The 12,852-nt window shown below is 32.5% G+C and overlaps 1 protein-coding gene across 2 annotated transcripts; it reads right to left on the bottom strand.

The window, feature by feature from the left end:
• Window positions 1–1,899: 1,899 nt before the first annotated feature.
• Window positions 1,900–3,078, bottom strand: LOC121219058 (EPIDERMAL PATTERNING FACTOR-like protein 9). Of its 2 annotated transcripts, none has more exons than XM_041096551.1 (3): window positions 2,943–3,078; window positions 2,378–2,451; window positions 1,900–2,302 (listed from the first exon to the last, which is right to left on the bottom strand). In XM_041096551.1, exons 1-3 carry the CDS (start codon window positions 2,944–2,946, stop codon window positions 2,117–2,119), a joined length of 264 nt encoding a protein of 87 aa, XP_040952485.1. In that variant the 5' UTR covers window positions 2,947–3,078; the 3' UTR covers window positions 1,900–2,116. The 2 variants fall into 2 exon arrangements, with proteins under 2 accessions (XP_040952485.1, XP_040952484.1); XM_041096550.1 differs by lacking the exon at window positions 2,943–3,078 and adding an exon at window positions 2,704–2,818.
• Window positions 3,079–12,852: the final 9,774 nt, after the last annotated feature.

The raw sequence follows: 12,852 nt of genomic DNA, 5'->3' as shown, positions 1-12,852 counted from the left end.
AAACATAGTTCAAAAGATAGTAAACAAAAGAAGTCTAAGAAAATAAAAGTAAAACAACAAAAAATAAAAATAAAATAAAGATAAAAGTAAAACTGAAAAAAAAAGAAATCAAATCAGTTATCTTCATTGTTAGAGGCACCGGGATCATGAGGTACCAGCACTGAAGAAGATATATGGAGTTGCTGACAGATCTGCTGCAAAGTCGTATCAATATTGTTGAACTGCTCAAAACAGTGCCGTTCGAAATGAGTGAACCGCTCGGAGAGCTCTGCGAAGGTAGCAGCAGAAGTAGTAGTACGATGACTTTGAGATGGATGATGAGGTGGATCCTCGTGGTGGAAAGGAACATCATTAGTGAAGTTCTCATGCTCATCCTGACGGTCAGAATGAGATAATCAGTATCGAGGAGGATCCACTCCACGCAGTCGCTCGATCATCCTCATGTGACTCATGCTTGATAATCCTTATGGAGACATCTGTCTAACTAGTGTGAAGGATGAACTCTATTTTGGAGTGTCGAGGAGATCGAAGTGTCGTGCAAGTCGAGTAATGTAAGGGCCGAAACAGATAGGACCCTTCCTATTGCGTTCTGTCTGATGGCAGCAAGCTAGGGCGATGAAGTAGGCAAGATCAAAGGTGTGCCCCGTGGCCATGCTCCATAAAAAATAAGCATTGAATGTATCGACGACTCCGATGCTCTTTCTTTGACGGGTCAATGTGTGAGCCAAAATGACATGAATATAGCGCAAGGCTGGAGGTAAGAAAGTCGCTTTCGACCGACTTGGATCATAGGGTGTTGTGCTAGCCGTAAGCTTTGTCCAGCATAGAGGCGACGAATATTCGATGTGCTGGTATAAAGTGAGAAACCCCTCGACACTTATGAACTCCTCAGTATAGAGTCCTAAAGTAGCTCTGAATTCAGGGACGTTCATATGACATGTCGTACCGCCGATTTTAGAAAGTAATAATACGCGACTCATTATGGGTCGGATGAGGTACGGATGGCGACAGGGACTGAGGGATGGCCGAAGGTGAGGCGATGAAGGGGGTGTTTCGGAGGTGGGGGAGTGGAAGCTGTTTTTCGAAAGGGAAATAGAGGGTTTGGGGTGGTTTGCGGCTAGAAGGAGGGGACAGAGGGAAATCAGAGGGAGGAAAGGGGCAGGTGGATGGTGGTGAGGGGCGACAACTTGGTGGTGACAAAGGAAATGAGAAAGGAAGGAAAGGGGAAGAGGGGCTGTTGGAGGTGACCGTTGGGGGATTGCACAGCCAAAAGTGCGTCCTTGTCCACACTTTTTACTAAAGCGCAGTGACGTGAAAACGCTTTTGCCTGACACAAAGAAGAAAGTGCTGACGTGGAAGTGTTTTTCTGGGATATCCCCTAAAAACACGTCCACGTTAGCGCTTTTTTGGGTTTTCGGTCCATACCCGTCATTATTTTTAGAAACGGCCCATTTTTGTAAATAATTTTAGAAATGGGCCTTTATTGGTACTAAACCCTTAAAAAATCCCATTGCATAGTTATGTCACATTCAGCTTGTTGTTTCTTGTTCTCATTGAACAAAACAAAGAAAGAATATTAGCTATGTGAAGTGAATGCATAGCTTTGTCAAAGCCTGCTATAATTCCAAATTCTCAATGACCAAAAGCTGTATCTATATGGGGTTTTAGGTCATTCTTTCCATTTCATTCTTCTGTGGACTAAAGATAACTAAAATAGGCCTGATCCATGAAGAAAGAAAGGGTGAAAAACTCAAAAACATGCCACTTAACCAAAATATAATATAGTTGTTCATAGATTATAAAGTTGATCAAGTTGACAAGGGGTATATTCTTGATTATACACACCTTATTCAAATATCTAGATATATCCATACAATTCAAATAAGCTTAATGATAAAATTTTCCTTCAAGAAAATTATAATTGAACCATAGCCAAAAAAGCTCTTGATGTGCCAAAAGGAAACCAGAACAAGTAAACTGGACAACAATATTTATAATCCTTATATTTGGAGGACAAAAATAGTATTTGGATGAAGTGAGAAACCTAGTTTCTAATATCTTCTCCATTTTGAACCATAGATGCCCAGCCAAAAATCAAACATACACTAGAGTTGATTTAAGGGTTATGACAAACACATTTGTAGTGATATGCACTATTGATTGGGTCATTTCCTTCAACTGGAACTTGCTCAGCTCTACATTTGTATTTGCATCCTCTACATTCATTATAAGTGCAGGTTGGCGCCGTTGATCCAATCATCAATCTCCTTGAATTTTTTTTCATTTCAGCTTCATTGCTTGCCTACAAAATTATTCAGCCCAATCATAAAAGAAGGAAAGGAAATATTAGGATTTCTAATGAAAAAATGAAAAATACCCTTAGCTGCAAATTTAATGGAGGAGAATGAGATGACTGATGTTGGCAAGGAAGTAAAACTTGAGTTCTAGATCCTGCAAAGCAAGATGCAACTTGATTTAGCAAGCAAATGGAAGAAAATCACTATTTTAGACATAGAACTATTGGATTTGAGCTCATCCCTGTACTAGTATTTAAGAAATTATTCATAACATAAGCTTAGGAAATGAATTTCCCACATCAAAAGCCTTGTCAAGATTCTGCCAAGGGGATTAATAAAAGAAAATGAAAACGAAAAGGTGGTCTTTGTAAGGAAGAAATAGGAATGGCTAGAGGCTGATTATGACCTTGTATTACATGTGCTGCAAGGAAGAAAGTGAAGAGTATCAAAAGTAAGTGGCTTATTTTAATGTTACCCATTCTCCCCACCACTTTGTATAGGAATCAAAGTTTAGAAGGTGATATATATATATATATATATAAATAAAGTTGTGGAGCAGTATATATGAAGGATAAATAAGGGAGAAGGATAGAAAAGAAGTGTGGTGAATTAATAATGACCATACTAGATTAAAATGCTCATTACCCATTCCTCAAAGGACCTCAAGGGTGGAGTTACATTGATATTTTGGTTGGGCTTATCATTATATGAAGCATATGGCATTTCTAGGATTAGGAACTGTTGAGATCCATATACAGCCCTTGGATCAAAGTAGAAACGTTAATATCTGTAGCCATGGAAAAAGAATGATTTATTCTCTTATTTATAATATATTTATAAAAGAGTGTACATTTTTGTACTGTAGCAGTGCAACCTTCTATGCATGCTAAATAATTTAGGTAAAAGAATTGACGTACTTATAATATAAGCTTAATAAAAAGCAATAGTATAAATTCAATCTTAAAGGAAAAAAAGAATCCTACCCATTTCAAAGTACAATTTGGACACACTTTTTCTTTTATTCAATTATTAATCATTAATTTATTTTTTCTTCATTTACTTGGGCTGAATCAAGAGGCTTCGGAAAAAAATCACATGCAAACAACGATGGAGTGTGAGATACTAAATTCATAATAGTAAAAATTGCTTTATTTTTACTAAAAACTTGATATACCTCTGAAAAATATATATTTATATTTAAAAATAACATACGATAAATAATAGAAATGTTATTTGAAATTAAAATTTAAAATTTAAATGTAGAGTATAAGTTTAAATTCCCATATGTATATATATTTTTTATTTTTAAAAAAAATAAAAAGATTAAAATATTCTCAAATAATATAATTTATTTTAAATATAAAAAGATATTAAAATAAATATTTTAACTGAGTTGAATTCTTATTGATAAATGACACAAACTCAATAAATTTTTTTTATAAATGTGATAGATATTTTAGGCAAAAAAATTTACTGACAACTATATTACACTTCATACAAATAAAAAGAATTAAAAAATTTAAAAAATTCTAAAAAATTATAAATTTATTTTAAAAAGTATCTCTATCAATAATAAAGTACACATTGTTAATATTTTAATAGTTGAATGAAAATTTTCATTTAAAATAAAATAATAAAAATAATAGAACCATTATATTTAAAGGTGGTGAAATTTGGCAATATTACTTTTTCTTTATTTGGTTAAAGTGAAGTTTGGCTTTTAGTTTCTGAGTAAATCAAATCAACCCATTAATTCCGTGTCTTTCTCTCACTGTCTACTCTGATTCATGTTCTCTTGTGTCGTCCCTCATCAATGGCCTCCAACTCTCTCCACCTACATACCCAATTTATATAATCTTTTAGGGTGATTTTTCCGCTTAGTCACCCACTGCTTCTCTTTTGGTTAAAAAATATTTACAATTTCGTCATAGGAGGTTTTTATTTTAGTCCACTAAGCATTAAATTTTTAACTGTAGTTAATTCTACAAGTTAAATCATGTTTGCATTTTTATTTGATCACCCAATTTTTGTTTTCATTTTGGTGATCGAAAAATAATTTTTTAACTTTTGATCCGGGTAAAAAGTTAAGGATTAAAGTGAAAAAAGGGTAGAAACTAAAATAATACATTAAATTTTTTTAAATTGTACTTGTTTATCCTATTGTGAAAATTCTAAATTTTTTTTTTCAATCTTGAAATTTAAATTTCAAAACATCAAAATCAATTAAATAAGTTATGGAATCTCAACCAATTTATTATTATAATATTAAAATTAATAAAATTAATTAATTTATGTTTTCAGATTAAAATAATTTCAAATAATCCATCTTTAATAATTGTCTATGGAACCCAAATTTCTTTTCATTATACCATCTTAAATCTTTCATGCTAAGCCAAAGTAAAAGAAAAAAAATTCTTGCAATTAATTTAAAATAATTAATTTAAGTAAATTATTGAAAAATTTTATCCCTTAATAATGTCAATCTACTTGTTACTATAATATTAAAATTAATGAAATTAATTAATCTAATCTCCTTCTAAATCTTAAAATTTTATTTTGGGAAATTAAATTAATTAATTTTAATTTTATAATAACAAATCAACTGACACAAGAGATAATTTTTTAAATAATTTATTTAATTGATTTTAATGTTTTGAAATTTAAAATTTCAATATTGAAAAGAAATTTAGAACTTTTTTTAGCAAAGCAATAAACAAGTATAGTTTGAAAATTACTTTATGCATTATTTTAGTTTTTATTGTTTTTCACTTTAATCTTTTTTTTACCCCGATCAATACTTAAAATAAAGATAGTTTTTTGGGTGACTAAAATAGAAGTGTAAACGTAATGTGACATGTACAGTCAACAATCAACCGCCATTAGAGATTTAATGTTTGGGTCACTAAAATGAAAGCGCTCTAAAAATTGGATAATGAAATTGTAAGGATTTCTTTTTGGGTAATCATAATAAAAGCGCTCTAAAAGTTGAGTGGCCAACTGAGTAGTTTATCTTGTTTTAGGAGGTGGAACCCACTTACACTACTTTCGTATAATTTAGTATGATTAATATTTTAATCATTTAACCGTTAAAATTTTCATGATCATTATAATTGTCATGCATATAAAATTTTAAACTAATCCAATATCTCTATCATATCAATCTAAAATATTTTATATATTAATATTTATTGAATGCTTGAAAGTTTGTTTTACATAAATAAATTGTTTAATTTATGTTAAAATTGACATACATAATCTATATGAATGGAGTATGGAATATGTGGATTAAATCATTACAATAGTAGTTGATAAAGTCTTAGCTCAATTGGCATGAACATTGTTTCTAATACAAGAGGTCGTGGGCGTGGGCGTAGGCCTGAGTGCGTTGAAGTGTGTTATCCCCTATTTATAAGTTAGGAGGGGTTATGGGTTCTTTGGCAGCTTATAGTAGTTGATCGATGACCATTGCTGGGTTTCGCAAACACAAAGCCCTTCAACTAAGGAAAAATCAGCCTCTTGTGCAGACATTACAACACTCTGTCATTTTCAGGGTGTCCATTGATGAAGATTGATCAATGGATGCCGAGTCAGGATAAAATAGATTTTCAAATCAAATGCTCCATTTAATATTGTGTGTACGTCCAAATATAACTGTTCTCATATCCATACACTCATTTCCATGTTCTGCTCTTCTTGTTTCTTCATCTTCCAGTGAATGAATATGCCTTCGCTACTGCTGCCAGGTTTATGAATTATGATGGCTGAGCTAAAAACCATATCTATTTAATGCCCTATTAGCTCGAGCTACCCTTCATCTACCTGGATCAAATTACTAACTAATAAAGACACCCATTTTTAATTCTTGTTATCACCCTTCTCTTATTTTTAATTTAATTTATTTCATTTTTAATAAGTTTACTGAATTACTGATATTAGGATGATTTTTTTTTATAAATAGAAGTTTTTGCTAGAACCGTAAAATAATATTTGATATAAAACTTAATAAACCATAAACTAAGATCTGTTATGTTAAATCATTAAGAATAAATCAAGAACAAAACTAGATGTGGAAGCGTACTTAAATTCATCGAATTTCTTGAAATCTACGGATCTTACTATTTTGATCTTCCAAATTAGCACATAAGTAACTTAGAGAAGGTCACTCTTCCTTTTTCTAAAGATGAGGTATTAAAAAAGTTATCTTATGTGTAATTTGGGTACCATAACCCTAATATATAACTTTTGCACATTAACCCTAATTTTTAATCAGCTCATCATTAATTAGAAATTAGTTACTAGAGTATCTACACATATTTGACCCATACTTTATTTAATAATTAAAGCCTAATAAACCTTAACCAAATTAGATCACTTTTAATTTAGGCTAACCTATTATGATAGTAAATAATAACATGTAATTACCTTATTATCTATGTGATGTCCATATTTTCCACCAATCTCCCATTTGGACCACATATATTAGTTACTCTATAATTACATGTCATTATATAACCTCATGAGCTCAAAACTTTATTATCATATCCAAAAAGGTATTTCGAACAATCTCGTCAATTAATTATGTTAACATAGAACCAATGCGACTTTCATTACATATATCGTAATTAAATCCATCCCTGATCACAAATATTAATACAACCAAATGACATAGATCAAGTATGGATGTGTAGCATGGAAATTACATGCAATATGATCTAAACATGTCGATTTCCAATTGGTCCTCCTTAAACCTTAGTGAGATCAAACCTTACCAAATTCAGAGTGTGAAAAAACCAAATAAACATCATTTTTGTAGAAAATAAACTTAATATTCATAAATTGAAATAACTAAAAATGTGTCATTTGATTTATTTTCTCACTAAATTAAAAAGTACAAATTCCCACTAAAACCAAATATCCTCAAATGACATTACACCCATATGAGCAGTGTGCTCATGAAAAACCTTGGGTGGTAGTCCCTTAGTAAGCAGATCCGCAATCATGAAGTTTGTCTCAATATGTTTTATAGGCATCTAACCACTCTGATCTTTTACTTTAACAACTAGGAACTTAAAGTCTATGTGTTTTGACTTTGATGTGCTACTGTTGTTATTGGAATAAAGGACTACCAATTATTGTCACAATTTGCACCCTAGTGACAAAATTTTGCATCAATATTCCATCAAAATCAGAGTCTGTATACTTGATGATCTCTAACTTATCAAACCTCTGATATGTATGCATGTAATCTTTTGTTCTCTGAAGATACCTCATAATCCTCTTGGATGCTACCCAATTGTCCAAACCAAGGTTGCTTAAATATCTACCTAACACCCCAACAGTGTACATAATATTCAAATGTGTACAAACCTAAACATACATTATACTCCCCACTCTTGAGACATAGGGAATTTTATGCATTTTCTTAATCTCAAAATCATTCTCGAGTATTGGTCGAGACTTAACTTATTAGTGACAGGCAGTATGTCATTAACATATAAAACCAAATACAAAACCTTTCTCGAACTGAACTTGTGGTATATACAATTATCTACCAAATTTATCTCTAAACCGAATGAGATAATCATTTGGTAAAATTTGTAATACTATTGACGAGAAGTCTGCTTAAGCCCATAGATGAAGTTCTTTAATTTATAAATCATTAACTTTGCAGCATCAGGCACAAAGTTTTCTAGTTGCGCCATATAAATGTATGATCAATGTTAGCATTAAGAAATCATTAACTTCAAGGTCAAAATACTACAGTAAAGCCATTATAATCCTTTTTCTAATGGACATTTTTAATGACATTCGTTCTTGAGGTTGTTGAGTTTGTTTTTCTGGAAAAATTACTTCATCTTGAATAAGGAGTTGTTCAACATTGTCTTATTAAGGTTCTGGATTCACTTCTTGATCAATTATAGGTATAAGAACCTAAACATCGTCAAAAGTGATAGCAAGAATTGAGCTAGAATCCAATTCCTCCTCAAAAGAAATGTCTCTAACCTTATTTCTCCATCCGAACTCAAAATCGTTAAAAACAAAGTTACAGTTCCCGTCTCAAAAATATTCCTAATTGTGGGATCATAAAACTCATAACCCCTAGATTACTCAGAATAACCAATAAAGTGGTTGCTTACTATTTTGGATTCCAATTTATTTTCATGTTGCCTATATGGCCTTGCTTCAGTTGGACATCCCCAAATGTGAAAGTGTTTTAGACTCGGCTTTCGACCTTTCCAAAGCTCATAAGGTGTTTTTGCAATTGCTTTAGTGAGTATTGTATTCAGAATGTAAGCTGTTGTTTTAGAGGTACTGACCAAATGAGCACTTTCAGACATATCATGTTTCAACCTTTCCCTTTTTTTACACACAATAAGAAATAAGCTCATTTAGAGTCCATTTCTCCTATTGACAAATGTAACGAATTTTAAATTGGTTAAACTGTGCAGGAAGCGATACCAAAACCATAAAAACACACAATTCCTCAGAAAGCTCGACCTTAAGTGTCATAAGTCTTAAGGCAACATGAAACATCTTTATAATTGTCCTCCCTCATGTTTCCTTAACCCTTATACTTCATAGACATCAAAGAAGTCAGAAGTAATGTCATCTAAACCTTATCATTTTTAGCAAAACGTTTCTCATTTTTGTCAAGGAAACAATTGGCCTGAGTAATCTTTTCAGATTCTGTGCCCCTAAAGGCTTTTAGAATGTTGTGCTTCATGATCATTAGACTCATGTGATTTGAACAATCCCACCTCTCAAAATCCCTTTTGACATAAGAGGTGCTTTCCATAGTGAGAGGTTCGGGTTGTTCTTCCCTTAGTGAAAGGTCTATGTCCATACAACCAAGCACTAGAAGTAAGTGCCTTTTCCATTCATTGAAATTAGTCCCATTAAGTATGGGCATAGAATTTATATTAGTAGATATTGTGGCAACAGAAAATGAACTACCTAAATATAGAACAAAAATAAATAAAAACAAGCTCACCTCATGTAAGACCCCTAACCCCCATCAATGGATTAGAGTTACGAGCATTACTACAAAATCAATCATAATTTAAATGCAAGCTATTTTATTCAAATCATAGTGAAAAGTATGCATACAGTCCTAAATATGAGTTTACAAGTCTCTAAAAATGATTTTAGAACTAATAGGGGCTAATTTGAAACAATTCTAGAAGTTTAGGGTGAAAACTTAAAATGCCTAAAAACAGGAGACACATGGCCGTGTCCCAGCCCATGTAACTCACTGACTTGAGACGCACGGTCGTGTCCTAGCCGTGTCTCTGCTCGTGTGCGACACTACACTTATGCAACTATTACACACATTCGGGGCACACACCCGTGTGTGACACACGATCATGTGACAACTGTGTCTCAGGCCGTGTGCACCTAAATGTACTTTAAAACTCAAGTTTACCATTTCCTACTTACTTTGTAACATCCCAAATTTAGCTCCATCAAATTTAGAAATATATCAAAAATAGGGAATTGACCCAATGGTTAGTCATTAAATGTGAAAGCTTGAAGGTTAGTTGGAGGTCCCAAGTTCAAGTATCAACTTTTACAAAATAAATTAATTTTTTTTTGCAAACTCCCTTGTTTTTTTATGTGTTGGCATCCAAGCTTGGTAAACCAAGGTATAAATACAATTTTTTTTATCAAAATAGTTATCCTTTTAACCCATTTTCTTCTACCTTAGCTGTCCTTAACCCCTCTCCCTCTCTTCCTCTCTATTTTTTTCTTTTCCCTTTTTCCTCCATTGTTGTCGTTGCCTACACCTCCCCTTTTACCATCATCATCATCTTCTTCTTCTTCTTTTTGCATCAAGATTGTGCACCATCTCCTTTGCTAAATTGCTGCAATTTTCCCTCAATTAAATTAGCCCTAAATTTGAAATTTTTAACTCCAAGATCGATCCCAAACATCGCCTCAAAAGTGTCATTGTCGTTTTTGTCGACTAGCTTGTGTAAGGTCTTTTCCACCTTCAATTTCTTAATTAATCTTGTCCATTGAAAACCTAAATTTCCAAATCTGGAATTTAGGGGATTTTAAATGTTTTTAAATGTATTTTTCCAGATTTTAATGAGGTTTCAAATTATTTAAAAATTCAGTCCCAATTTCGATCACCATGGGCGGTGGTGCGTGCGCATATGTATAGAATAGGGGCTGTTTTGTTTCTTGAATCTTTCCCAATGAATTCCAGCCTTAATTTTTGTTCTTGAACCCTCCTAATCATCTATTAAACCTATGTCAATTAGGGGAAAAACGTTCTTGATCGTTTGGGAATTCAAAACTCACAAATCGGAAAGCGTAAGTGTGGTTAAGTGTAAAATTAATTGTTGTGTCGACAAAGTTGTAGGGTAAATGTTATGGATTGATTAAATGAAAGAATTGAATAATTATTAGCTACTAATTTTCTAGTATTTTATGGAATTAGGTGCTGATCCAAACGTCTCGAATCAATCATAAAGTCGATGAACGATTGTACGTACGGTTCGCATCGATACAAAGTAAGGAATCGAACTAGTTGAATTCGTAAAATAGTTATTAATTCGAAAATTGGTTTGAACCCATAAGTGGGTAATTGGGAGTTGGTTAAGTGGTAAATTGATTTAATTTATACTGAATTTTGGTTTAGGATCGTATAAAGGTTTATTAAGGAAAATTGAAAGATTCACTAAGGTGTTGCGAGAAAGCGAAAAATAAGGTGTGGGTCCTAAACTTGTAAAATTTGTTTGATAATGATAAATGTTATATTATATTTGATAATTAGCTTGCTGGTTGGTTTGACATAGTAGCCAAAATATTAGTTTTGCGAGTGGCCGAACCAGGTACGTTTCAGGCCTTAAAAGATTGATGTGTTGGCAAAATTGCTAGCTTGACTGTATGAATGTGTAATTGAGATTGTTATGCATAGTTATATTATGTGATATGAGAATGTTTGATGGGATGATATGAAATATTGAGATATTAGTTTTATGCATGATTTAAATGCATGTAATATTTACTATGATATATATGTAAGGTTGCTATTGGTGCACAATGAAATTCGTAAAGTATTTGAATTGAACGATATTGATAGATATCATCTTAATGGTAATTTGAAAATTGGAACAATGTTTCCTTTCTCTAAAAGTATGTGATTATTGAGGACATATTGAGCATGTCGAATAAATGTGAAAAGTTTTGAAATGTGATTGTGTATGAATTTTTATGACCTATTGCATGTGCATTGGGATGAGATTTTGCGGTTGATGGAGGAGTTTCGTAGAGTACCAGCGGCATATTAAGTCCGTATATATTTTTAGTCAGTGTACTGCATTTGGAGTACTGAGGGGATTGGCGATTATATCGCATTATTTATTTGGCAGTTTCACTGCATTATTGATTATTGGTGGTTTTACCACATCGAGCATTGCTCACATATGTTGGAGTTTGACAGACGGGTTCTGGAAAACTCGTGGTGTGTAGCGAATGGTATGTGTAAAATCTCACATGTGCATTTGAAAATTATTATTGTTAATGTTTGATTGTGCTATTGGTACCTCTATGAAATTGCGTGTATGAAAACTTAATACTCGTTTAGTCTCACACTGAGCTTGTTAAGCTTACCTTATTATCTCAACTTCTCAGGTAATGATCGAACTTAGGATCGAAATTGACATGCAGACGTACGGCAGACTTCGGACTTTACTTCATCATATTATTTTAATTTAACTACATTTTTGGGTCATTTTATTATTATTCAGTTTTGGATTGTAAAGTTTCTTTAAACTGTGGTTTGGGGCTGTTCGAGATTTTGGGGTTTTTCATGCATGCATGACACACATATTCGGTATAGATACACGATTTTTATAAATATTTTGAATTGGACTATGCATGATATATGACTAAATTAATAATTTGACTATTAAGGGTACATTTCTGCTGCTAAGAAGATAATAAAAGGATTTTTCAAAGAGTCAGTAAGGTTTTACAAAAACTCACCTAATTCGCTAATTTGACTAAAGCATGGTTGGACTAAGTAAAGAGACGTTTTCCAAAGCTAACAATAGAAACCACGGTTTTATAAAAAGAAATACTTGAAGGTTTTTAACTATGATTAGGGTAAGTTTGACACTAAGGTGTCCAATGTGGCCTTCCAGATTCGACTATAATGTTTAGACCGGGTTTGGAAAGTTACATTTAGTGGTATCAGAGCCTCGGTTCAAAACCTCGGATTGAGATTTTAAATCTACTTAAGTTAGTCTACATGCATGCATACATGAAAAGGGAAAATTTTGGGGAAAAAAAACCATAATGGATTTGGAAAATGTTTTATACAGGAAACGACGAAGTCTGAAGGTCTAATGCCAAGTTTATAGAAACAGTACTGAAAATCTATTAAGACTATAAATACTATTGCATAAAAATTTTATAAAAGAATTATAAAATGTGAGTGCGTAAAAGACTAAAACAAGGTAATAAAAGCTCTTACTTGTAAAATTGTAGATCCATAAAACACCAAAATGAATACACGTGGAATGATAACTCGTGGTAGGAGGGGTTG

The sequence above is a fragment of the Gossypium hirsutum genome, chromosome D07, assembly GCF_007990345.1.
Source record: "Gossypium hirsutum isolate 1008001.06 chromosome D07, Gossypium_hirsutum_v2.1, whole genome shotgun sequence".
Lineage (NCBI taxonomy): Eukaryota > Viridiplantae > Streptophyta > Magnoliopsida > Malvales > Malvaceae > Gossypium > Gossypium hirsutum.
Note: the sequence above shows the minus strand (reverse complement) of the source record. Positions and strands in the feature narration are given on the sequence as shown.